This window comes from Citrus sinensis, chromosome 8 (genome assembly GCF_022201045.2).
Source record: "Citrus sinensis cultivar Valencia sweet orange chromosome 8, DVS_A1.0, whole genome shotgun sequence".
NCBI classification, from domain to species: domain Eukaryota; kingdom Viridiplantae; phylum Streptophyta; class Magnoliopsida; order Sapindales; family Rutaceae; genus Citrus; species Citrus sinensis.
Window position 1 is genome coordinate 589,992 of NC_068563.1, and position 27,176 is coordinate 617,167.

Below are 27,176 nucleotides of genomic sequence, written 5' to 3' on the forward strand. Positions count from 1 at the left end.
ATACTTGTTACTACTAACATAAAAACATAAACAACAAAAACTAAATGTGTGATAGTGGTATCAAGTGTTGAGTTAATGTAAGTTACGTGATCGCCACTTGGGCTTGTAGCCCAGTGGTGAACCATTGCCCTCAAAGTTAAGCATGATTATGAGGGCAATGGTTCGAGTCCCCACGGACTCAACCTCCCTTAATTAAATATAATTGTGTGGAGACTACTTACAACGTCTTTCTCCCTTGCGAAATGCGAGTGGAGTAGAGACATCCCTCATCCGTGAGGGGTATTTGGCTGGACATGTGCTTCATAGACTAAAAATGTAATAATGTAAGTCTCATGTATATATATCTGATTGTAAATATCAGTGTAATGACCTCCTGTCATCCCTTGCGAAATGCGAGTGGAGTAGAGACATCCCTCATCCGTGAGGGGTATTTGGCTGGACATGTGCTTCATAGACTAAAAATGTAATAATGTAAGTCTCATGTATATATATCTGATTGTAAATATCAGTGTAATGACCTGCTGTCATAGCAGTTATATAGATTTCTGTGTAATACAGTAACCTGATGCTTAATCAGTTCAAAAAAAAAAAATGTAAGTTACGTGATCATGTAACTTAACAAGCGTCTTTTAATTATAGTTAGATAATAACCCAAATCAGGCGGTTATTGCAAACCGTTTCTGTTTTTAATTAATGAAATGAAAGTTTCGTTTTCTCTTTTCTTTTTTTAAAATTTGATTAATATTGCATGTTTAAGATTAAGGGACATGCGCGCATGCATATAGTCATTGTCGTTGTAATTTGCTAGGAAATTGCAGGCTCCTATTTGATAGTCAACTTGGACCGTCCGATTTTAACTCTCCAAAATGACTTTTGTTTCACACCAAAAATTTCAACTACCGAAAGCAGGCAATATTGAAAATTAAGATAGTTTTGGACTTTGAAGTAAGTCATTACCGAAAATTCATGGCTGCTCTGACTGTATACTCTCTATTTATTAGATTCTCGCTACACATGTATCCATCTACTCTCACTCCATCATTGATTGATAGGTTAACATGACACCAACATGATAAAAGGGCGTCTAAGACTTTCTTATATCATCCACTTAAATTAATAGTTTATTTTAAAAAAAAAAATCATAGTCATAAATTAAAAGTCACAGTATCTCAATATCAAATATTTAATCATGACTTAATAGTCAATTAAAAAAAAAAAGAGATTGTGATAATCTCGTACAAGATCGATCAAACTGAATTTTGAATGTATCAAATTTCAATAAATAATTTATCAACCCAAATAAAAATCTTTTATATCTTTACAAATCAAAATCCAGATTGTCGAAATTCAAATATAAATTTATTGTAGGGTGACAGGAATCGCATTAAAATCCTTCCCATCCAATGCCATTCTAACATGCACATTTCACATATGACATGACTCAACATCGATCATTATAAGATACACATGACAATGATCAATGCTATCATATCATTCACCAATGGCAAAACCATTATGTGCACGTAGAAATGGGAAATGAATCCCAAGAAATTGTATTGATTATTTACCTTTATATAGATTTGTGTTGTGTATGAATCGGTCCTTTGAGCCATATCAAATAAATTTGATCAAGTTATACAATGTTTTTTAAAATCTTTCATAGGGCTCAATAAAAATGAGAAATACATATATAAGATGTGACAGTCCTAACCATGATGTTTTGCCATTTGATTGAGGGACCCACTGTTTTCTAATAATAATTTTGGTGGTCTCAACTCTCAAAGTCGGATTTGCATATGATCTCAAAAAAGAAAAAAAGAAAAAAAGAGACCTATTACTCTACTAAGAAAAAGTCTTGGGTGCTCCTAAAGTTTATTTTTCATTTATTTTATGTTACTTGTATATTTTAATTAATTATGACAATTTATGTACATCACACATCAAGCAGTGGATAATTAAGAAACAGAGAGATTATCAATTTTTCCCTTACTGTAATCAATATATACCATTGACTCCCTTGTTGTTTTTATAATAGTTAATAATCTCCCTAAAAAAAATAAGTTTACAATATTATCATTATTTTCAAATACACTTTTATTCAGATTTATTATAGATTAAATAAATCATATGAATAAAAACTAAATAAAAATTAAGTATTAAAAATAAAAAAATATATGTTTTGATGTGAACAAAAAAATTAATAATAATTTTTTTCTTATAATTTTTTATTTTATAAAAATTTTCTTGTAATAAATTTTTTATAATATTTTAAAATTAAATGTAAAAAGTACAAGAAAAATATTTTACCATTTATTTTATAATAATTTTTTATTTATCATTCAAGTTTTCTTATAATAATTTTTATCATCTTATAATAATTTTCTTATATATTTATTATAAGAAAATGTTTATAAAATAAAAAAAAGTACAAGAAGAATATTTTATTATGAATTTTTCACATCAAAACATATATTTCTTATTTTTAATACTTAATTTATTTTGTTTTAATCTCCATTCATGTGATTTATTTAATTTATAATAAATAAGAATAAAAATATATTTAAAAATAAAAATCAGTATTATAAATTTACGCTGTTAGGAGATTATTGTGCTAATGTAAAAATAATAAAAGTACAAATGGTATATATTAATTAAAATAAGAAAAAAATTAGCAATGTCCGTTAAAAGACATTACTTTAGGAGCATCAGTGATTGGGCCACCTCAGGCCTGCGTTATACAAATTTTTCTGTAGGAAAGATGTTTACGGAAGTCCAGATGGAATGCATAGTTTTGCTTCTAATAAATAATAATAGGGAAATAGAAAAGTTACTCCTCTGGCGTTGGTACAGGCCGACAGCCATTGGTAGTTGTGTTTTCTAGAAGTGATTGCTTACTTGGACAACGAATAATGTTGGTGCCATTGGACCATATTCATAATATTATAGTAATTTACACAAACATTCTTCCCCAGAAAATTAAGTCGTAAAGTACCACTAAATGGGAACAAGTGATCGATTGCTATTTCGCCACCATTTTTTTGTTTATCTGAGATTATTTAAGTAAAATTGAGTTCATGTCATAGGTGGGATTATGATCTCTCTTAATCATAACATTTCTGGCTTTTGAAGTATCTTTTGACATCACATATATTATTACGTACGAATAATTACTTATTAGCCACGATATACCACAAACTGAGATATTATTTTATTTTAGTATTGCTGTAAAATCACGATAGAATTCTAGTCAGCTTCAAAACTGCTGCAATTAATTTCTTTAGCTCTTTAGTTATTTTCTCCCACTCACAAAAGTCTATTTAGTTATTAAGTACGTATGAGTATTTCTATGATTAATTGGTTCCAGAGATACGTACTATTAGAAGTTAATGGAGAAAAAATATAATACACCTCAGTCGGTCTTATATATCGACAAATGCCGGCTCTCTTTCAACAGAAGTCAGCATTGGATTGGCAAACCACATGATAACACGACAATAATCATGCAAGTTTCTGCTTTTTGTAGACTAGAATGACATAAAATTTTTAGTGGGCATCCCACTTGTTTAACGTTAATGCATGATACACAATAAGATGACCCTGTATCCTTTCCAACGGGATGCACGAGATATTTGAATCGTATGCTCTCTCTAGAAGTTTACAAATAAAAAAGTCGAGAGCGATCAACAGAAGCCAAGGCAATATACAAATTTCTTTTTCCTTGTAAATAAAATATTCATATGGTTTAATTAAAGAAGGAAAAGATATGTACACCATATGAAAGCACTCGCTAGTCCATTTGCAGTACCCTAGCTAGAAAACGACTCGTATTTGCATAAATACGAGGCGCCTATCAAGACCTTCACTTTCAACTTCCCTAGTCTTTAGCTTTATGTATCACCTTTTATGAGCAGGAGCAAGCATTATTGACCACATTTGAATGAGACGCGTCAGTAAAGCAGCAGTACGTAGTAAAGCTCATTTGACAGAGTCCATTAATGGTGGCTGCCTTTAATAAAAGAACTGACAGCAGACTCTTTTTGTGGGTCCACTTATAATACAGCGGTTGTATCTCATACAGCCGCTTTTTATTATTTTATTAATACAACCAATAACCGGCCACCGGTACTCTCATTTTAATTGCTTAAAAGAGGCAAATATTAAATGGTAACTATCATATCGCTCCCTCATGTTAGGTAAATATTACGATAATCAATCTAAAATTAGAAAACTATCAAAGACCCCCTCAACTTAAAAAAAGAAAATACTACTTTTTCTTTTAATTCATGAAAAAATAGTTAATATATTTAACTTATGTACTAATAAAAATATAATTAAGTAAAATTAATAGATTAATATATTTAAACAAAAATAATTATTTTATTTTATTAATATTACGTTATAAATTTAATGATATTTTACTTTAAAATGTAACTTAAGTACTAATAAGAATAATATTTTAATATAAAAAATTACAATAAACTATATATTAATTAAAAAATAAATTATATATCAATTAAACTATTTTTATATTACTTTATAAATGTAATGATGTTTTGCCTAAAAAACTATCAAAACAACTTTATCAACTTTTAATCACATTAAAATCCAAGTATCTAAACATATAATAAAAACAATTCATTCCTAAATATTTGGAAGAAATCAATCTCAATATCCCACAAACAACAATACACATATAAGGACTTAAATCCCTACCTACGAAAATGATTGTAATGTTTATCCAACTATCGAATAATTATTATACCAAACATCATACTCACCCCTCAAATGTTGTTGTTGTTGTTATTATTAGTGGCTAATATATGTTCTTTGTATACCCTCTAAAAAAAAAATCATATATTAGACAAATATAAAGCATCTAATATTTCATATTTTTAAATAAAACTCACAAACAATCTCTTATGCAAATTGATTCATACGAAATTATGTCAAATTAATTACTTTATTTAATTTTTTTTGGTATAGGAATTTTTTTTTGCTAAACATTAATCAAATTTATAATGGTACATAATATGGATAATTACAAATTGAATGCAACTAATATTGAATAATGTTATATTAAATTATTTTTACAGTTATATACTTTAAGCACGACAATTACATTTCTAAATTAAATCAAATTATTTGAGTAACACTACACTCACTTGATGGTTCATGATTTGTATACTGAATAGTGTGCAATGATCACAAAATTAGTTCAATCTTACATTTATATCTATATTTTTTAAAATTAAGTTAATTTATAAAACAACTAAAAATATAAAATTATGTAAAAATATTAACAAGCTTAAATTTTATATCTATATTTTTTAAATTAAATTAAATTATATTTTTGGTGAAACAATAAGTACTTAGGTTTCATTTAGGTGAGTAAAACTACCGCCAAGATAAAAAGCAATTTTGTTTTAATACCGCGTACATTTACAATTTTTTAATTTTTTCCCCAAATTTTGATTCAAAATATAAATAACTCTCATTCTTCCAATGTTAGAAACCCTAGTCGAGAAATTTTTTTTTTATATTTTGAATATTGTTGTTAAAAAATCATAAAAAAAATATGTTGTTAAAATTAGAATATAGTTTTGTGTTATTTTATATTTAAGTTTCAATTTTTTTTGTTCAAAACAATAGATATCTGATCCTGCCTAAGAATTTGGATCATACCTTTGAAATTTGAATATTTTTGTTATTTTTTTGCAGCCTTTTTTTCTAATTTCATTTGGTTTTTGTATTTTTTTTATGCAGAGACCCATGAAATCTAAATCTCAAATTATTAGCATTTGATTTAGCTTTTGGAAGCTGTGAATTGATTTAATTTTGTAATAGTTTTATTGATATTAATAGTTTTTAAAGAGTTATTTTCTCACAAGTTTGTAAAAAAATTTCTGAACAAAAGTGGTTTTAGGCTCGACTCTTTTTGTAATTTTAACTTTTCAATAAGCCTCACATTAGGTTACTATTGTAAGTAACTGCTTAAGTGATCGAAGTTCTCATTCTTGTAATGAAACTCTTGATTTGAGTAATTTTTAAGTGCATCGGATAAATTAGTAGGACGTTATAATTTTATTTGTAAATAAATGTCAATAAATTTATGAGTAAAAAAGACCATTTGAAAAAGATAAATTAATTAAACATGCAAAATCATATTACTATAATGTTAGATTTTCATCGTACCATATTGTTGGGCATAACAAATTTCTGAAAATTATATTGAAGAACTTATTTTATAAATCGAAAATTATATACATATTTAAAAATGAAAAGGAAGAATACTCATGAAAAAAATTAACCAAAATCAGGAACTAATCTAACCAAAAAAAATAATTTGGTTATTTAACCCAAACAACCGGAATCTTACCAAGTTAGTTGGAATATTAAACGCAAAACCAGTGGAATAATAGTTGAAACATATAAACCAAAAGGGGAGAAAGAATAACCAAATTTAGAAACTTTTTTAACGAGAAACAAATCTACTTGGAATTTAACCCAAAATATTGATATCTAACGAATTTAATAGGAATATTAAGCACAAAACTAGTGAATTGGAAAGTAGAAACAAATGAACCTATTCGTGAGAAAGTTTAACCAAAATTAGAGACATGTGAAATTAACTTGAAACATCAACCTAATATATTGATATTTAACCAAAAGTATTGGGACATGATTATTTTACCTTTTTTTTTAACTTTCATTTAGATTAAAAATATTTTTCTCACTCAAATATTTTGTAAGTTAAATGTTTATAAATTTCCTTAATTTTTTCATTTTATTTTATTTTTTCTACATTAAAAATGATTTTTTTAAAATTATTGAAAGAACAACCAGTAAAATACCGGTTGTTCAAGTCGAAAAAGTAGGCTGTATGTCATACAGCACTGTACTATATGAAGACTCTTTCCTCTTTTTGTATATGGAGAGTTCTTTTTCATGGGGGTGATGTGGCTGGTAGCTAGGGAGTGGCGGACCGGGACATTCTTCCAGCTCGGGTCAATTATACATTTGTCGTTATTTATTTATTTATTTTTAATGTCAGTGCATACAAAAGATTGAAAACACAAATTAAATATCAAGTGGAGCAACATTAACTTTTTTTTTTAATTTAATACGCATCTTTAATAAAAGAATAACACCCGTGCAACAAATAAACTTATAATAATTATTAAAAAGTTTTTATGTAATTTTTTATTTTATTGATAGAGAAGGTGAAATATATGAATAATTTAATGTACTAAAATTAAAAAAAAAAAGCAAGTATGATTATGAAAGCGATAAAGCATAAAATTATGAAAATGCTATTAATAGTCACCATATGGCAATTTGTAACTTCCTAATACTAGTGACTGCGTTATAATATAGCGACATACTTTTTTTTTTTTAACTTACTTAGACTAAATCATAATATTTTTTACAATAAATCGAGGTAGTAGTATCATTTTAGCTCCTAATGAATTTTGTTTATTCAATAAATATATAATTTAATCATGTTGTAAAACGAGTCTCTAATTTTAGTTGAAACTTGGAAAAAAAGAGAGTTGAATTGGGGACATTTTGAAAAAAAAAAAACTATATTATTACATAAAAAAATGACAAAATTAAAGGGGTATTTGTTTGTTTCTTCAGGGCCGGGCCGGGCAGTAGGTCCGTGCCCGTCTCTCTGGTTGAGCTGGGGGAGTCCACTCCCATGTTAGTGGACTCTGAAAATGTTTCAAATGACACTTCGTGGTGGTAAGATTTCAGCTGATTTATGAGCCACATATAAATTATCACATCTAAAATTTCGAATGCATCTCACTACAATATATCTTAAACCTTCAACTGCTGCTGTAATTTCCCTTTTCTTTTTTTTTGGGAAATATTATAGTGTCCTTGTTCTCATGAAAATGATGGTAGCAATTCAGTTTCTTTCCCTCTAGTTGTTCAATCTTCAGGATCGAAGAGAAAATGATCATATCGTTATTAATATTTGAGAATCATATCATTAGTACTTCAAATTAAGTCAATTTGTATATTATAAAAAAATTATGTCTATTTTTTTTTTTTTTTGAAAAAGAACTTAAGAGTTAAGTCAATTTATTAGAATTGTAAGTTCAAATGTATCCAAGGATTCTCGAAATTTTATATATGGTTAAAAGTTCTTAGGACATTTTAGTTTCATAAATATTATTATTATTATTATTTTCTTAGTTTCTAATATTACGTATATATTACATTAAGACATTGATTGTTCTAAGTAATTAAAGAATTATTTCACAATAATGATAAAGATCCTAAAATTTGGATCTAAATTTATATCCCATCTATATAAGTCACTCATTTATTCGTGAATGAATTTTATAACTAATAAACTAATATTATTATATCACACAATAGATGAAATAATACACCATTTAAAATCCAAATATTGAGATCCTTGTCATTATTCATAATTTCAATCATTTTCTACCTATTCGCTACAATTAATACTAAACGTAAAGAAGTTTCAATTTATGGGTTCTGGTAAAATTACAAAAATTTTATACAAAGAAGCTAGCAAATCTCAGACATGTAATGTCTGGTGGAATAGTTTTTAAAACTAATATTAAGTCCCCCCCTTTTGTAAAGCTTATCGATCGGCCCTTGATTTTTTTGATTTATTTTAGCTTCTCTAATTTTTTCAGTTCCTCTTGGTGGTTTGTATTTTATTTGCAGTTTAGTCGAGTAGTAATTATTAAAGAAGCGTATTTCATAATACTCAAAGCTAAAAAAATGAAAAATATGGTTTCCTAAAAATTTTAAAAGGTGTTAGAAACTCTAATCTAACTAAAAACGTGTGTCGGTAGGCCCGACATGAACAAATTATTAATGGAAAAAGGTTGGCCCAAAGAGACAGGAAAAAAAGACACTTTGAGAGATGAAGATTTTTTTTCTTTAGTTTCTAAAATTTTTAATGACATTTATAATTGTGTATATTCCGTCTGATTTACAGTATTACGTGATACAGTATGTCTCCCAACTCCCACTATTAAAGAGCACTCGAGAGAAAATAAAATTCACAAAATCATGAAACAGTGAAAAAAAAAACATAAAATGATTCTACACAAATTTTTATTTTTTTAAGAAGTAAGAACCAAACCTATAAACATAGGCGGTTTTAGTACTAGGCGAATTAGGAAGTTGGCTAAAGCTCCGTATTTAGGAAGACCCCAATTTTTAGGTATCTATTTATTAATTAATATAATTAATTTTTTAAGATTAAAAAAATTATGTTACGTATATATTTTTTTTGTATAGTAAAAAAAACCTAATTTTTAGGTTTTACCCTATCATTACTCTCATTCATATTTATCTCTCTTATTTGATAATCTTTACCTTAAATATAAGATATATTTTTATGGTATAATAATTATTTTGAACGTTACTTCTTTATTTTCTTTTACTATTTCCCAAAAAAAAAAATCAATGTTTTCTCTTTCGAAAAAAAAAACACTTATTAAAATTAGTAAGGTTAGATTTTTAGAGCTAACTTTTAGTATTCTATTAAAATAGACTTGAAAACTCATTATCTATGAACCGATACACATCGAATCAAAGCTACTTTCAGCAAAAAGTTTGTGCTCTCTTCTCTTTCTCTACAAAATTCATTGTCATCATCATCTTTATGTCAACTAGTCAATTGACTTAATTCCGGTGCTATCATTCTATTTTTTTTTTAATTGTTTATTATTATTGTTCTTATCCTTAAAGAGATGATTTAAAGTTTACAAGAAGATTATGATTGTGGCTGATTAAGTTTTAGAGCATCTTAAGGAGATAGAATTTGTGAAAGATAAAGTTAGTTAATATTCATGTGGAAATAAATAGATATCTATCCGACTATTATTATTATTATTATTATTGTTTTTGGATCTTGTTAAATATTGTTGTAATTTAAGATATTATTAAATATAGTTGAATTTTGAGCTATTTAATGTTCTTGTGAGAGTTGATATTTTAAAGCTGCCCTGCCTATAAATATTAGATACAAAACAAATACTCTGGAATTCCCATCTTTTTGGGATGTAAAATAATTGTCACTTAGGGGATATCAAGAGTTTTATAAAACATCAATAGCACTAAAATTATAATGTAATTTTATAATTTCATAAAAGAAAAAGATTAAAAAATAAAAAAAGGGTTTCGAAGCACTAATAAATAAAAACGTATGAATGTAAGGTTGGGCCAAAAAGAGAGGAAAAGAAGACACTTTGAGAGTGAAGATTCATTTCTTTAGTTTCTAAAATTGTTAATGATCTTTATAATTATGTATATTCCATCTGACTTACAGTATTATGTGATACAGTATGCGTCCCAACTCCCACTGTTAAAAATATGAAACGAATCCACACACACTTTTATTCTTATTCTTTAAGAAATAAGAACCAAACCTATAAATATTAGATACAAAACAAATGCTCTGGAATTCCCTATCTTTCTGGTACATAAAATGATTGTCACTTCTAAGATCGACCCTACAAATGAATTTGATCATCTACTGAGGATCGAAGAAGCTGACCTTAATTCCAGTGTCAGCGATAACATAAATCCCAGAAGCTGTCACAAGCACACTAAGAATGATTCCAAGGACACCAAGTACCCAATTGAGCCACCAAATAGGCCCATATGCCTTCGGTTTCTTAACCTTAAGCCACATGAAACATGGATAAGCTAATGTCACAGGCAATGCAATCCCTCCAATCAGACCAGCCAGGCTTCCCAGAAATGGGATTGCCACCGCAATAAAGAACATGAAGAATCCGTAGATAGCCCGGATAAGCGGCCGGAGCCACCACGGACACGGCTTCTTCTTCCTCCGCACGTACAGTGACTCCAAATCATCAAACATTGGCATCCCATAGATTTGGAATGAGCTTACCGCGCTTATAATCACAAACAAACTCGTTAGTCCTAGGATAAACCGCGACGTGTCGGTGGCGTGGAATGCAATCAAGGCCACAAGCATACCCCCGCTTGGTATCTGTTAATTTTTTTTCTTAAATAAGATTGCATGTACAATATTGTGTAAAATTGTCAAGGTAAATTTTGGTGAGAATTAGAAAGAAAATTTGTTACCAATTGACCGTAAGCCCAATAGCCTCCAATTGCAATAGGGAACAAGCACGTTGCAATAATAAGGTATGCGAATTTGACTCCCTTCCACATGGGCACAGTCGATGGATGCTTCTCGCTTGAAGGCATCGTGGCCTGCAGCCAATCAAAGTTTTATTAGAAATTAATTAATTTTTAAGTTCTTCATTCTCTGAAAATGAAGTAACATTTCTAAGTACAAAAAATTCGTTTCAAAAACCTTTAATCTACTTGCGTAAAATAGACGGCAACGAATTGAAAAAAAAAAATGTTAAAAGTTTTTGACTTATTTCTCATCATCAGTTACAGACTCTTACAGAAGGTAAATAAATCGTGAAAATTGAAAAAGCCCTCGAATTATATAAATTGTTTAGAAAAAAGTCAAAGGTCAAAATTTGCAACTGGCAGTATTTTATTGTGTGCGTTTTCTATAGTGAGATTCACACGTCACTTAGTGGGGTACATTTTCTATTTTTCGAAATTCTACTCGCGCACATTTGATTAGACAAAAATTTTGGACGCTTCTTTTGACTTATGTAGAATAATTCGTTACGTTTGTATTTGATTGTACATTATTACAATCACTTATATGAAAGGTATATGTAACAAGAATTTAATGGATATACACCAAATTATTCAAAACTTTTTTTTTTCAATTTATACTTTATATATACAAATTAAAATAGTACGGTAATTAAAGTGCGGATATTCACAACTAAGAATTTGATAAAACATTATAGTTAATACGTACTTTAAGTAACCTGATTGTTTATTTTCATAAGATTCCTCAAAATAATATATAAAATAGGGTCCGGCTACGGTTCAACTGTGATACTGTCCTATAGTTGCATCCAGCCGTTAGATGCACTTAAACGGGTGGGGTCTATTGACATCCAACGGATGGATGCAACTGTGGCACAGTACCACAGTTGCACCGCATGTTTTCCCTATAAAGTATCTCTGAATTAATCAAGTTCAATAATTTGAATTTCCAAGTTGATTAATTAATTTCTAATTAAGAGCAGAAACGAAGGAATTTGTGATTTTACCTGAATTTCAAGTGAAAGGTTGTGGCCTCTGAATGCAAAAGCAACAATCCCAAGAGCATTAAGAACATCAACAGCCCTAACAATACCTTCTTTGTCTGTTTGAACTGGGTTGTAAGACACACCAGGTAGCCTGCCCTTGGCAACCGAGACGACCCATATGATGGTACAATATCCGACGGCTGTGATGGCTCCGACGAGCGAGACGCCGGCGATGGAGTTCAAGTTGGGCAGTTGGGATAGAACAACGGCAGCACAGGTGAAGACCAAGTACCATTCGACTGTCGTGAGTGGCTGCGAAGTGCATGTGGCGCCACACGTGATTTGGTAGAAAGTCTTCATTGATGTGCCTCCTACGATGATCAGAGCAACGCATGTTCCCGCTGATAGCTGCAGCAGCGGCAAGAAGGCTAGCCATTTTGCAAGCTTTTCACCTATATACATATTCGATCAAGTGTCATCTATTAAGTTCAAACACTTCAAGAAATTAACTATTTCCAGTTTCCTATTTCAATCAGACAAATATGCGTCCGAAATGTAGAAACAATTATTAACATAGATTCATCCGAGGGGTATAAATATAACAATACATAAAGCTTTACCGAAAGTTACGCCACAAAGTTGAAGATATCTGCTATAGCGCATGCCGGTTTCAACATTTTCATGGAGTTGCACCAATATGTATAGAGTATAAAGTTGCCAGATGAATGTCAATGTCAAGAATATAATCCCCCAAGCCCTAGAATAAAGATTAATTACAACACAAGCTAATTAGAAAGAGAAAGAAAAGTAAATTAAGAAAAATCATTAATCAATTTGATTATTTAATTTACCAGCCAAGAATGGGAAAGGCAACAGGAAGAACAAGAGCTTGAATACCAATTCCAGCACAAAGAGTGTGAAACGCAGCGTAGTAAGCGTTTCCATTCCTGGACTCAGTGATGGGAAGCCATGCATCTTGAGGGTCAAGCCTCGTTAATTTAAGAGCCTTTCTGATGGGGCTTCCCAAAGGAGTAATAAAACGCGGAGTCCTTATTCTTGGTGTTAAATTTCTTGGAGTTGCATTTCTAGGTGTTGAAGTTCTTGGGGTTTTGCTGGCCGGTTCTATTTGGTCACCCACGGCGAGCAACGGCGATCGTGATAGCGATGGTGAGTGAATCTGTGACGGAGGAGCCGATATTGGCGGCGTCGCCGGCGTTGACGATAGTCTTGGTGTTACAGGATAGGAATAATTACTTGCTTCATCAGCTTCACTCATTTTTGAAACTTTTTTTCCTTTTAATTTTTTTTCAACTCTACCTCTGTATGCTAACAATCCGATATTTGCTTGTGTGTGTGTGTGTGTGTATATATATATATATATGAATATATCTAGGCCTTAGTTACATGAGAAGTATGTAACGAGAAATAAATTATTAAATGTTGGTCAAGAATTCTGCTGTTCAATTAATTGCATGTACTGGCCAACCAATTTGGTCTACAGCTTTGGCTAAATCATAATATTTAATTTGGTCAGCATGTACCAACGTAAGTACACATTAACCATCAAGTCACTGCCTCAACTTCATTTGGCACAAATTTGACTGGGAATTAATGAAGTCTCCAAATAAAACAAAAAAAAAAATTGAAAATAAATTATAAGAGTTTTAGATGAAGAATCACATGCAATACAGCTCAAAGACGAACAAATGTGGAAACCCAATTCTGAAGTATTTTTGTCATTGTGAGAATTCTTAGCCGTCCAAGTGGGTTTTTTTTTTTTCACCACTTCGAGCTATGAAACACGGGGCTCTTAATTTAGAAAAGGGGTAGATTTCTTTCGATTGTTAGTAGAGTAAATTTTTAAGTTATGTTTGATAGGCCGTATTGGGTCTCGATTAATCCGAATTCGGGGTGTAGTCACAAGTTAAAGCTCTTTACCCCTCCCAAATGGCGTGTTTAGTGGGGATCGAACCTGAGAGTTCTTCTCACAAACTCAGCTTGCGCTGCTAACTGAACCACAACCATTTGGTATGTTTAATAAACTTTTAGACTCTATTATAATCTATAAATATATGTATTTAAATTCTTAGTAGACCTCATATTGTAACATATCTGTAGATATTATAATAATTTAATTTCTTTTTGGTTTCTATAGACAAAGAATCAAAGAAATTTTATAATTTAATATTTGTCATAGAGAATGCTTAGAATGTGGGAAATATTAATTATAAAATATTGAAGAAAGTTATTATCCATAATCTGTTTTATTGCTAGCTATCATAGTTTTGTCCTTTATATTAACTTCAATTGCTAGATGCTTTCAATAAAAGATATATTACTTCAATGATTTCACATGATGGATAGATTAAAAGATACTCTAAATCTCTTTTACATTTTTATATTTCAGGGAAAAATCGCAATAATATAAACTGAAAGATTCCCCTTTGTTTAATTTAATATGTATATGGTCTTGAAATAAGAGCCAGAAAATATGAATACAATAAAAAAAAAAAAAGCAAAGGGTTCTTGAGGTTTTTTTTGTTGTTTTTGAGTCAAACCAAAGTTACAAAGTAATCAATTTTTTAAGTGAATTTTTTATATATATTTTCTTTATCACATTTCTTTATATTTTCTTTTATACAAAGAGTATTGACGAATTCAAAGAAGTACTGCTATCTATGTGATGAATTCTTTTTGCAAATCCCTTGTTTCCATTCTACCACATATAGCATATATTTTTCATTTATTATAGGTCTAGTTAATTACACCGGCGGCTTAAGAATGGACAAAATTAGACAACTGCCTAATTAATATACAACTTGTGGAAACATTGGAAAATGTCAATTCTACGGTCAATCTTTAGTGTGGATTTTTTCCTCTTACAAAACATTAATTATGTACGCATTTGTATTTTGTGAATGAAAACATCACGACAGAAGGAAATAACTAAAATTTACAACTTGCTAAATATCTATTATGTAATAATTAATAATCATAGACTTGGGCTTTTTTTTTTTTGTGTTGGGGGGGGGGGGGGGGGGGGGGGATTTTGGTGGTTGTTGAGACTTGAGAGATTGAAACTGTTTGACAAACTTGAGTTGTAATGCTTTTTTTCTCTAGAAATTAATCAAACCAATGGGCTTTAATCAACTTCCCTTTGAAAATCGAGTTGAGTATCTTTCATCAATATTTTAATCAAGTTCTTGCGTCTCGCTCTCACATGTTTGATTAAATTTCCATGGCAAAATTGTGCAGCCAAAAACAAGGTTGGTTGATGCGATCTTAGAATTTTTTCGGGAAAAATGATTAAATGAAGCAGCCTCTTCTGTTGTCTTTTATTTTTACGAAAGAGAGTTGCATGTAATATTTGAAGGACAACGGCCAACGTTGAAATCAATTACTAATGTTTTTAAACCGCAACATGGAAATCAGCAGAGATGCTTCCTTTCAAACTTTTTTAACATTTATTTACCAGCCGCGTGAGCCACATGTTTAATTTATCTTTTTTTTTGCTCTTTTAATCACAAGTTCACAGCCACTTGGGCCTGTGGTCCGGTGGTGAACCATTACCCTTAAAGTTAAGCATGACTATGAGGGCAATGGTTCGAATCCCCACGAACTCAAACTCCCTCAATTAATTATAATTGTATGGAGATTGTTTATAACGTCTTTCTCCCTTGCGAAATGCGAGTGGAGTCGAGACATCCCTCTCCCTTTAGGAATATTTGGCTGGGCATGTACTTCATAGAATAAAAATGTAATAATGTAAGTCCCAGGTATATATCTGATTGTAAATATCAGTGCAATGATATGTTGTCATTTGTAAATATCTCTGTGTAATACAATAACCTGATGCTTAATCAGTTTAAAAAAAAAAAAAAATCACAAGTTCACAAGTTGGAACCTTAGTTTAGAAAATGGCTACATTAAATTTTTGCTATACTTTTTCTAATCACAAGTGGGTGTTTTTAGACCATGACTTGACTACATGAAAATTTATTTTGATTTTTGTTATTTGTAATCTCAACTCTTATGGGGTTGGTTATTTTGGACTATATTGACCCACCGTACATATTAGAGCGACTAAAATGGGTAGGCAGATTGTGTTCGTTTCGTGTTTGTTTTATGTCTTATTAAATTTAAGTCAATTTAAGTCAATTTAAAAATAATTTATTTAATAATCGTGTCAAAATATTGAGATCTAAATCCAACACAAAAAATAAATGGATTACCCAATAATTTGTTTAATATCTACAAATTTAACAAGTGTCACACACACACACACCCCAAAATATTAAACATTTATAATATTAAAATTTTAATTATATATATATATGTAAATAATATTACACATCAATATAATAAAATATACATATATACCAATATTTTACACACTTACACTATTAAAATTCTAAATTTATCTAAAAATTTTATAAATAAAACATTATGTATATATCTATCCTTCCAAAAAAAAAAATTGAAAAGCGAGAATTATATCCAATATTTGATTTTTAGTGACAAAAATTTAGAAATTAATTTTTTTAAAAATATAATTATGTCATTAGTCTGGTAAAAAAGTCAAGAACTTTAAATCTAACCTGATACAGGAAAAAATCGTGTCGACTCAAATTCAATTCATTTAATAATCATGTCAAATTTGACGATCCATACTCATTCATCGGGTAATATGATTTTGTCAAATTTTCTAGCTCTGACACGTATCCGGCATGATGCGGATGCGGATCTAGATCCAACCGAATTCGCAAATCCGGATCCGGATTGTTAAGTAAGTGGTTATTGGGAAAAAAAACCAAAAACAAAGCAATTCGCTCGCTGAATCCCTAACACCCGGCTACTATAACTGCTGCACCGTCGCCGGAGCTGCTAGATGTTCATGTTCCCGCGCTTGAATGCTGCTCTCACGCCGCCGTTAGTTTCTGTTTGTTGGGAGGGGATAGGCATAGACTCTGATAAGAAGAAAGGAGGGAGCTCCGCACGACAATAAAAATCCAGATAAAATTATAAAATGGACGAAGACATCTCACGGTGGGTGATCGAATTCCTGCTTCGAAATTCACCGTCCGATCAACTAATCAACAGAATCCTCGCGATTATCCCCATTTCAAACAACAACAATTTCCGTTTAAAGAAAACCCTCCTCCTCCGTTCTATACAATCCCAACTCTCCTCGGACGGAGACGCTTCGCTCTCCAAAACGATTTTAGAAAATCTGAAAGCAGTCCGAGATTTGGATGAGAAAGAGGGGATCGCTATCACGAGGTCGATGGAAGCGGCGATTCGGGATGCTGCCGAGAATACTCAAAACGACGACGCCTTGCGCCAAGTGGTTAAAACTTATTTAGAAGAAGCGTGGGCCAGCATGGGGCCCACTTTTTTAGAATTGGCTGCAGCGGGGGGAAGAGGGAGAGCCCATGTAGAAACCGAAGACAAAGAGAAAGGCAAAGGTAGCTTTTTTGTATTTAATCTTTCATTTCTTTGTTTTCAAATTTTTGATAAACTCATAGCAGTGTCTGATTCTTTGATTTTGAGGTGAAATTAAAAAAAATAAAATACACTTCACTTGGACTGCTGCTTGTTATTGATATGGTTTGTTGTTACATCTAAACTAAGCATGCATGCCTTGTTTTAGGAATTCGGAAGGAAAATGTGCAGCCTAAGCGCAAGCACGTTGCTTCCCATAGACGCGCAAGGGGACCAGTTAGGATTATTGACAGTGAGGACTTGAGCTCAGATGAGCCGTGTAGTCAATATGATACCTTGCCCACCCCAGAAGTTAATAAAGTTCAAGAAGCACTTAAGTCCAGTTCTTTGGAGTTGCAAGCTATTGTAACGGACCCTCTTCCTGATGCTTTACGCCAGGCTGAGGCTGTGGTGTCTGGCATGGCCAGAGCAAATCAGATTCCTGAACCTTCTGTGGGGAGGGAGACTAATGTGGATAAACCTGTGTTGAATCCATCTGTTGATGCTCATTTGGAACCTCTCCAAGCTAACCAGGGCAATCGTAAAGATGAATCTTGTAGTCATCAGAGTAACGTGCCTAAATCCAGCTTGATGGAAAGGAATAGTACTGCCCACGCCTATGAGGTGCTTATTTGTTGTTTGTTTTTGTTATCTTCAATTTGTGTGGCTAAGGCTAACATATTGTGTCTTACAGATGACGTCTGTAATTTTCCATTATATTTCATAGTGGTTGCTGTCATCTGTTTCCTTTGTCTATTTTACATGACTTAAATTCTTCCTGCTTGTTAGCACAAGTATGCTGTATATCTGCTTTTTCCTGAAGAGTGTGTTTTTCTACCTTTTTTACCTTGCTTGAGAGATGTAGATCAGTTTTGTTTGATTGGCAAAATATGGATAAGTAGATTAAGCAAGTTCAGACAATGAATCTTTCCTGTTTTATTGTTGAACAGCCCTTTTATTTATTTATTATTTTTTAATTCATATTGACATGGAAATGCTGTAAACTTCTATTTTACAATCTGTTTGGCCCACGAAGTTGTCAAGAATATTATGTTTAATTCTTTGCTTGGATCAATATTTTTTTAATTTTTTGGTCTATATTATGTCTAAGTGTGTCTATCATCATGGGCTTTTTTTGTAGTGGGATGATTCAATTGATGAAGAGCCATCCAATCAAGGGAATAGATTTCACTTACCTAGTCCAAAGAGAAAGGCTGTATCACCATTGAAGAATCATGATGTCACCAAACTTGCCAGAAGGAGAAAGAAGAAGAAGTGGAGTCTTGAGGAAGAAGATGCTTTAAGGAAGGGCGTGGAACAGTATGTGATTCTCTTAAGGAAAACCTTTGAAAAATCTAGACTTCTTACTCATTTGAGTTTGATATATTCTATTTAACCAAGTGCATTGCACATACATCCCCAGTTGATTCTGTGCATCAGTGTATTTTGTGGGAGTCAGTGAGGTGGGTGGGATTGTGATGCCTGTCTTGTCTGCAAACTAAAGAGAAATAGGACTTTTTTAGATCATAGGGAGACTCATTGAAGTTTAGTGCTCTTGCTTCTATGCAAATAGTGGAGCTAAAAATATTTTGACCAGTTTATTTCTTCTTTTCCCATTCTGATTCTTTTTATTCCCTATGATGAAGGTTTGGTAAAGGAAACTGGAAGCTCATTTTAAAATCCAACCCCGGAGCATTTGATGAGAGAACTGAGGTGATTTTGCTGTATACTGATTTGCAGTGGCGTTTATTTACTTTTTTGGGTTGAATTGTACTTTTAATTGACGTAAAACCTAACTTTGTTTCAGGTTGATTTGAAGGACAAGTGGAGGAACATGACACGTTATTCTTTTTATTGACGTAAAACTCAACTTTGTTTCAGGTTGATTTGAAGGACAAGTGGAGGAACGTGATGCGTTATTGATACTTGTAACTAAGGTTTGCTCTTGTGTGCATTATTTGCTTAAATGTATTGTAAAGCCATCTGTATCTTGATACCACTTTGATGTTTCCTACCCACGATCATACATTTTCCCTGGATTCAGGGTTTTGCGGATTCGTAGAGGAAATGCCATTGTTATTATTTTGGGGGAGTTTCCTCTTTATGACTCTTTTAAGCATGTACTATAGCAATGTGATGAATTCAAATATTGACTTTTGACTTTTTGTTTTTTTGTTGGCGCCTTTTCTGTGGTTGTTCAGAGATTGAAAACTGTTTTGTTCGGTTTAAGTGTCTGACAAAACTTGAGTCGTAATGCTTCCCTTCCCCCCCTCCTCTTCTCTTCCCCACCCAGCCCCAAAGTGATTAACCAAACCAATGAAATTTAATCAATTGCAACAATCCACTTTCATAATTCAGTTCCGTATCTTTCGGAAAATTTAAGTTCTTGTGTCTCACTCTCTCTCGCTTTTAGCTTTTATTTTTATTTTTATTTTAAATAAACATAAATTGTGCAGCCAAACAAATGGTTGGTGGCTATTTTAAAATATCTCGATTTCGAACTTAATTACTAATGAAGCAGCCTCTTTGTTGTCTTTTATGAAAGAAAGCGGCATGTAATATTTGAAGAACAAACATTGAAATCAATTGGTCAATTTCTGACTGCAAAATGAAATCAACAGATACGCTTCCTTTCAGACCTCATTTTTTATTTACTTACCAGCTGCATAAGCCACGTGTTTAATTTTTTTCTTTTATTTTACTCACAATTTCAGAAGTGGGTATTCAGTTTAGAAAATGGCTACATCAAATTTTCTTTTTTCTTTTTCTAATCACAAGCGGGTATTTAATTTAGACCATGACTTGGCTACATGAAAATTTAATTTGATTTTTGTTTTTGTTTTCCCTAAGCATAAGGGTTTACTTTAGACCAGGGCTACATGAAACTTGCATATCCCGACTGGACCGATTGCCATTCCTATTTGTCAGCTGATGTTAAAATGTTTTAACTTTTACAAACGTAATTTACATAGTTCTTTTATTTTTTAATCTTTCTCTTTGGCAGTGGAAACTGGATAATGCTTCAGGAACATCCCAGCTGACAAAACTTGGTAGAATTTTTCAATCGATTGACTTTAATTATTCAAATCAGTTGGTTTAACAAATCGCAATGTTCTAAATTCTTGCCTCACGATATTTTACCATGATTATAATCAATAGAAAAATAAAAATGGTGCAATCAAGAGGTCCTAAACTCTTCACATACACATAATTTTAGCAGCCTCTTTTACTTTTAATGTGCAAGTTACTGCAATTAACCTCGAAGAATTTTAAAGAGCAACGACTGAAACCAAATAGTCAATTTTCTAACAGAAAAAGATTTCATCAGCATGCAATCTTGGTTTATTCTTTCCAAATTTGTCATCTATAATTTTTTTGCTAATTAGGAATTTTATGAAAAGGAAAACAAGCATTAATTTATGTTGCTGGCTACCTTCGGTCTAAACTTATTTTATATTTATCTACCATATGAAAAATCATATTCATACGATTTGTATAATTGTATTTGGTAGAGAACATAATCTTTTAATTAAAGGAGATTATATAATAATTAAAGATTGGTTGCTTCGGTATAAGCTTTTTGTTGATTAATAAATAATTTTCTTGTAAATTAGTCCTCAAGGATGGGAAAGCGATCTTTCGCATTTAAAATATCGATAATGATTCGAATGAGTTTCAAACAAAGATGTTTGAATTTGCAACTCCCTCAACATTCACACTTTTCTCTTTTTCTTTTTTCTTTTTTCTTTTTAATTCACTTATTTTAGATTTTTATTGCTAATTGTATATAGGATGGAAAAAAAGTGCTATATGGGGTGTTTCCAATTAATTAATTAATTAATGGGGAAAAAGTTTAGATCACAAAAAAGTTGATAAAATTTTTTTTTCTATGAAATTAATTGAAGTATAATAATTTGTGTGGACCATTTACAAGATTTTCGTGATCATCTGATGATCAACTCAACAACTGCAAGCCAATAACTGCTGGCTATTAGTGTGATCATGATGAAAATCATTATGAGATAATGAGCATTTAGTAATAGCTATAGAATTAAGCAAAGCTTCCTTCAAGTTTCTATCAACACATCCTCGAGTCAAAGTCTCAAAGAGACTGCATACTTAATGAACATTGCATCAAATGGTAATGTGATTGGTTCATTGCTTGGCAAGCCAAATTCTTCTTCAGACATATTCAAGAGTTCTTGAAATATTTAGTTGTTAAGGTGTGGAATGGAGAACACCAACTGGCTTTGATCAGCTGTGTAAACAACAAAATGACCCTTTTCCGCTACTGATGAATTGTTGAATCTTGAAAATGAAATTTTTTTTCCTCTTTGAGGGTAGCTAGTCTTTGCCATTTTTCTTTTCCTCTTTGATGAACTTTCTTGGAGATGATCATCATGTTGTGTTAGGAGATTTAGTTCTTCAAGAGTCTGAGTTGAGCAGAAAGCAATGCAATGCCGTTGGCTTTATATAACTAAAATTCTTTTGCATGTAGGGTTCTATTTGTAAGGCTTCTTGGGTGCATATTCACGTGCTGATTGGGAGACTAAAGGCGTCGCCGGCCATGAGTTTTTGAATCTTCATTGCTTGGTGAGTCTATGAGAGCCACAAAATTGAGACAAGCCTGATCTGATCAACCGGCTATTTCATTAACGAGTGTCATGTAGAACTACTTCCATTTGGCAAGGGAAAATGATTTGGCATAGATTCATTATAGACTGTTGGCCCCAAGCCCCCGACATGTTCCGAGTGAACTCCCAAACAAGAGTTGCATATAGGTTCAAATTATTTTAAAGAGTTTATTTCTTGCAAGTCACCGTTTGGACAGCAGAATCTGCTGATTCAAGTGATATGGATCACGCAATTCTATTAGCTTTCTGTCTCTTAACCAACCAGAAAGTAAAAGCTAGAGGGCAAAAGTGATTGATGATTAGGCGTATGAACTTGTTGGTCATTTGCTTCCAAGGTCAAGTATGGGACAAGTTTATGTATAGGGCAATGCCATATGTATGCTCATTAATCTTCACGACTTTTAGCACATGTTTTGTTTATTGGTCCGTTCTGTAGACATCAGGAGTTGTTATTCCCTCTGATGTTTGCAAAAATATTGGACCCATCGCAATGTGAGGCTATTTGCAAATTCCATGGATATTCTCTGGGTATGTTCCATTTTGATTTGTTGACTTTCCAGTAGAACCTAACGTGTCATGGCGCTGAGTTCCAAACAACATCACATGATTTTGCATCTAATGTGACTTATCATAAGAAAAGCTGCATGTGATGGAAAAATCTTCAGCCATTAGAGTATCTAACAAGCACATTTCTGGTTATTTGATTACTCAGGCAAAGAAGCTTTCTTCAACAGCATGCTCAGTGCCAAGAAGCTCATGAAAATGGCAACAAAGTGGCAGAGGCAGCTGAAATTGGAAGAAAAAAGAACTCTGTTACAGCGTTCAAAAAGTTTTATCAATTCAAACACCTCACCAGCAGTGGCTGACAAGGATCATTTTGTTGCGTGCACTATGGATAATAGGCGTTTAGTGATTCCAGTTCCGTATCTTTACAGTGACATCTTCAGAGAACTCTTGAGAATGTCCGAGGAGGAGTTTGGGTTGCCGAAAGATGGCCTTATAATGTTCCCATGTGATTCTTTCTTCCTGGAGTATGTTGTAAGTACCTCTTGCAGGTCGTTGTCATCATCTTTACATCAAGGGCTGTGGAACAAGCATGTACTTGTTTCTAATTGAATAATTGTCCAAAATTACATTTTTGAGATTGTACAGAAGGTTTTTGGGATAAATAAGAAGTTTCAATATCTTTGTACTACTTTTTGTAAATAATTAATATGGTAAATTTGATTATAAGTAACATACTAACATCAATAAAAGAAGCAATCTCATGTGACATGTTGCGAAGGAGGTCCAACTTCTCTGGCAAAATAACTACGTCCAAAGCAATCTCATTCATTACAGCCTTTTCCGAATGATTTTTTCTTCTCAACGAATCATGTCCACATAAAAGAGCTCCCGCATATAAATGAAGAATCTGCTAACTCTGGCATGATAGAGTTTGCAGAGACCTGTCGTTTGTTCACTTTAGGGTCATTATATTTCACTTATTTTTGAACCAAATGGTGTAGTTTAATATTTTTTACTGCTAGAAAAAAATACAAACTTGATATGATGACATGAAACCATATACAATAGTATCATATCTACTTCCTTTGTTTCTAATTCCAAGGATTTTCTTTTGTTTCCTGTGCCACGATCTTGTTGACCTATGTATGTTTTCACCTTTATGAAGGCATATATGAATAGAAATATGTCTTTTCTTCTGGATTTGCTGAAATTTTTCAGATTGCTTGATTTATTTTAGCTTGCCTTTTCTTTTTTGTTAGATACTGGTAACAAAAAGGCCTTCATAATCTTAACTATTTAGATTTAGCAGAAACCGGACGAATTTGAGAAAATCTCCGTGTATGTTCATTAAGATTAACAACTATCAAGCTATAACTTTGTATTACAAAAAGTAAATTTGCTTTAAAAGCTGCAAATGAATGAATGTTGGTTGCTATGCTCCTGATGGATGAACGAAGATGGTAAACAGCGAGTAGTAGTTAAGGACATTAGCAATGCCTTCTCTACATCTTTTGCTGCACCTCTCTGTATCAAAGAGACTACATACTCCATGAAAACTGCATCACATGGCAACGTGATAGGTCCACAGCTTGGCAGTCCAAATTCATCTTCTGCCATTTTAAAGAGCTCTCTGATGACATTGTTTTTAAGATATACCAAAGGAATAACAAAGCGTTTCTCATCGGTAGCGTACACAACAAAGTGACCCTTCTCACACACAGATGATGTGCTGCAGCTCTCTGCATCGACAGGCCCTGTTGCTGGGAATGAGATTCTTTTCTGCTTGCTAGCGGCCAGTTTCTGCCATTTCTTTGCCATTTTGATTAGCTTCTTTGGACTAATCATGTTGTTTCTTGTTTATTAGAAAGAAGATCCGGAGGCAAATGAGAGAAAGGACTACTGGATCTTGAAACTCTAAAATCCTGTGCTTGTTGGATAGAATGCTAAGGAAATGGGTTTGTTATATAGTCATAAATCTAGAGACAGTCCCATTAATGTTGCGTCCCGTGTGCAGGGACATAAGGGAGGCAAAACCAAATGATAGGAGGTCATGAATGGCTATCAAGGTGGAGCCTTCCATTGAACTATTTCACTCTATTCCTGCCTGCTGGTTTGATGGCATTCTGTCCCAACACTGCCAGTGGCTAAAAGTCTCAGACATTGTCAACCTACTTCATCATGTCAGCTATAACTGACTAATAAGTATGCAATGAAATTCATCTTTGTGATGTTGCACTACAAATTTCATTTGGTTAAGCAATTTTTGTTAATGTGTGTAATACCCCACACCCTTATAAATAAAGAGAGAGAGAGAGAAAAAAAAAATTGTTGTCATTGATTGATTTGTATGAATGATTTCAATGTTTCACATTTTTGCTCTTGTTGCATAGTTGACCTTCAAGTTATTGATTTGCTTATATGTAAGTGTATGATTTTATTTGTGTTGATGCGATATTCTGGTTACTCTTTCTACCATGACCAGGATCTCTGCTCGATCAACTCGACCACGATCAGGATCTCTCCTTGTATGCTTTCTTCTCCAAAAATTCCTGCGAACACAGAAACAAGTCAGAGCACGCCGGTTGTTTTCCCAGCGTAAACCCTCCGACGCTCAAGTCAGATATGAAGATTTTCTGTCCCTGGGAACGTTAGCCACTAATCTTATGGCTTTTCTTTAGTCTCAGTTCTTTTGAGCTTTCTTTATCTCTGTTATCATGTCAAAAATTCTAACCCTTTTACCTTCGTTGGCTACCTTTTTATAGGCCTCTCCCGAACTCAGGCCTTCCCTCCATTCGCGCCCGTTATCCTCCCACCTCTCGAAAGTGGATGTTCCACTTCTGTAATCGTGGGTGGTTGTATGGCCTTCGTGCCTTGATTCGCGGGTTGGAGAGCACGTCTCGCCAACTGTCGTTGACTGGGTCTCCTTGACTCAAGCCTTAGCTGGAATGGCTTTATGCTTCTAACAGAGGATCGACCTCGCGGATGGTGCATTCGTGGACGAGCAGAATATTCCTGCTCCTGCTCCCTTGCTGCCAGATTCTTATAATATATACTTGCTCGCGAGACCCTGCTACCAGATGTCTGCTCATCACAGCTGGTCTTCGCCGAAGTACACTCTGTTACCAGGTATCTGCTCGTCACGGCTGGTCTCGTCAAAGTATATCCCCCAAACAATCTGTATTTTGAAAGAAATACATATTGAGCTTGTTTGTATGTATATACTTGATGACCAATAGGATAATGCCACCTAGAAATAATATCGGTCAAACTTTACCACATGAGAGTGATGGAGTGACTCGTAGGGTAGCCGGCTCTCGGACTAGGGGTGGTTTGCAGAAGGAATTTGGAATGAAGTTAAGGTTCAGCACTGCCTTTCATCCTCAGACCGATGAAGTTGGTGAAAGGAAACTACTAAGACCAGAACTAGTTCAGATTACTGCCTACAAAATTAAGTTGATACGAGAGCATCTTCATACAGCTCAAAGTAGGCATAAGAGTTATGCTGATCGACGAAGACGTGATTTAGAGTTCCAAGTAGGGGATTATGTTTTTCTTGAAAGTATCACATTGGAAAGGAGTTTTTCGTTTTAGAAAAAGAGGTAAACTTAGCCCTCGATTTATTGGGCCTTTTGAGATTCTGGAGAAAATTGGCATAGTGGCATATCGAGTGGTTTTACCGTCGAGCCTTTTAAGACTTCACGATGTGTTTCACGTGTCGGTGTTAAGGAAGTACATCACTGATCCTTCTTATAACTTGGATTACCAACCTATCCAGATCTCGAACGATATGTAGTACGAGGAGCAACTGTTGGAGATTCTGGATAGGAATGAACAAGTGTTAAGAAAAAGAGTTATACATTTAGTAAAAGTTCATTAGGCGAATCATTCTATGGAAGAAGCTACTTGGGAATTAGAGGCAAAGATTAAGGAGAAGTACCCTAAACTTTTTGAGGAATAAGGTGAGTTTCTAAATTTCGAGGACGAAATTTCTCTTAAGGAGGAGAGAAGTTGTAAAGTCTAAAATTTGTTTCATTTCTTTCATGTATGTATTTCTTAATAGAGTATTTTATACTTATTATATGTAAGTGAATATAAAAAAATCAAAATAAAAAAGACACTTTAATCATTCACTTACATATAATAAGTATAAAATACTCTATTATGAAATAAAGGGGTGGGCAAAATCGGGTTTGGGTAAATCCGATTGAGTTTCGGGTTGTTCGGGTTGGGCAAATATTAATTCGAATATAACCCTTTCTTACAACCCGACCTGATCCAATCCGATATATATTCAGGTCGATTCGGGTTGGGTCAAAAAATCAGTTTGAACTTGGGTAGAATCAGGTTAAGGTTAACGGATCGGATTGAGTTCGGGTTATTTCGGGTCTAATCGAGTCGGGTGAAA

At 32.7% G+C, this 27,176-nt stretch overlaps 4 protein-coding genes and 1 non-coding gene across 6 annotated transcripts; 2 read left to right on the plus strand and 3 right to left on the minus strand.

Annotated features, from left to right (window-relative positions):
• Positions 1–9,505: 9,505 nt before the first annotated feature.
• On the minus strand, positions 9,506–9,657 carry MIR3946 (microRNA MIR3946). The gene has a single exon (NR_129301.1). It is a non-coding gene; the product is annotated as a microRNA MIR3946 (primary transcript).
• Positions 9,658–10,366: 709 nt separating this feature from the next.
• Positions 10,367–13,503, minus strand: LOC102608069 (lysine histidine transporter-like 8). The gene is made up of 5 exons (XM_006486598.4): positions 13,001–13,503; positions 12,770–12,906; positions 12,171–12,601; positions 11,107–11,238; positions 10,367–11,011 (listed from the first exon to the last, which is right to left on the minus strand). Exons 1-5 carry the CDS (start codon positions 13,423–13,425, stop codon positions 10,526–10,528), a joined length of 1,611 nt encoding a protein of 536 aa, XP_006486661.2. The 5' UTR covers positions 13,426–13,503; the 3' UTR covers positions 10,367–10,525.
• Positions 13,504–16,878: 3,375 nt separating this feature from the next.
• On the plus strand, positions 16,879–19,795 carry LOC102608364 (uncharacterized). Of its 2 annotated transcripts, none has more exons than XM_052432915.1 (5): positions 16,879–17,614; positions 17,800–18,254; positions 18,772–18,950; positions 19,277–19,343; positions 19,512–19,795. In XM_052432915.1, the coding sequence occupies exons 1-5, from the start codon at positions 17,176–17,178 to the stop codon at positions 19,551–19,553; spliced, it is 1,182 nt and encodes a 393-aa protein (XP_052288875.1). In that variant the 5' UTR covers positions 16,879–17,175; the 3' UTR covers positions 19,554–19,795. The 2 variants fall into 2 exon arrangements, with proteins under 2 accessions (XP_052288875.1, XP_006486662.2); XM_006486599.4 differs by having other exon boundaries at positions 16,883–17,614; positions 19,438–19,795.
• A 1,624-nt stretch (positions 19,796–21,419) lies between these two features.
• LOC112499253 (auxin-responsive protein SAUR68-like) lies at positions 21,420–24,137 on the plus strand. The gene is made up of 2 exons (XM_025101994.2): positions 21,420–22,792; positions 22,977–24,137. The coding sequence occupies exons 1-2, from the start codon at positions 22,726–22,728 to the stop codon at positions 23,378–23,380; spliced, it is 471 nt and encodes a 156-aa protein (XP_024957762.2). The 5' UTR covers positions 21,420–22,725; the 3' UTR covers positions 23,381–24,137.
• Positions 24,138–24,172: 35 nt separating this feature from the next.
• LOC107178062 (auxin-responsive protein SAUR61) lies at positions 24,173–24,589 on the minus strand. The gene has a single exon (XM_015532802.3). It carries the CDS (start codon positions 24,587–24,589, stop codon positions 24,173–24,175), a length of 417 nt encoding a protein of 138 aa, XP_015388288.2.
• Between the last annotated feature and the right edge of the window lie 2,587 nt (positions 24,590–27,176).

Coding starts and splice junctions, on each gene's coding strand:
- LOC102608069 (XM_006486598.4), bottom strand. CDS start 13,425: ATGAGTGAAGCTGATGAAGCAAGTAATTATTCCTATCCTGTAACACCA. Junction 11,239..12,170: donor ACCTTTCACTTGAAATTCAG/GTAAAATCACAA, acceptor GATTGGCTGCAG/GCCACGATGCCTTCAAGCGA. Junction 11,012..11,106: donor ATTGGGCTTACGGTCAATTG/GTAACAAATTTT, acceptor AAAAATTAACAG/ATACCAAGCGGGGGTATGCT.
- LOC102608364 (XM_006486599.4), top strand. CDS start 17,176: ATGGACGAAGACATCTCACGGTGGGTGATCGAATTCCTGCTTCGAAAT. Junction 17,615..17,799: donor AGACAAAGAGAAAGGCAAAG/GTAGCTTTTTTG, acceptor GCCTTGTTTTAG/GAATTCGGAAGGAAAATGTG. Junction 18,951..19,276: donor TTAAGGAAGGGCGTGGAACA/GTATGTGATTCT, acceptor CCTATGATGAAG/GTTTGGTAAAGGAAACTGGA.
- LOC112499253 (XM_025101994.2), top strand. CDS start 22,726: ATGTTTGCAAAAATATTGGACCCATCGCAATGTGAGGCTATTTGCAAA. Junction 22,793..22,976: donor ATTCCATGGATATTCTCTGG/GTATGTTCCATT, acceptor TTGATTACTCAG/GCAAAGAAGCTTTCTTCAAC.
- LOC107178062 (XM_015532802.3), bottom strand. CDS start 24,589: ATGGCAAAGAAATGGCAGAAACTGGCCGCTAGCAAGCAGAAAAGAATC.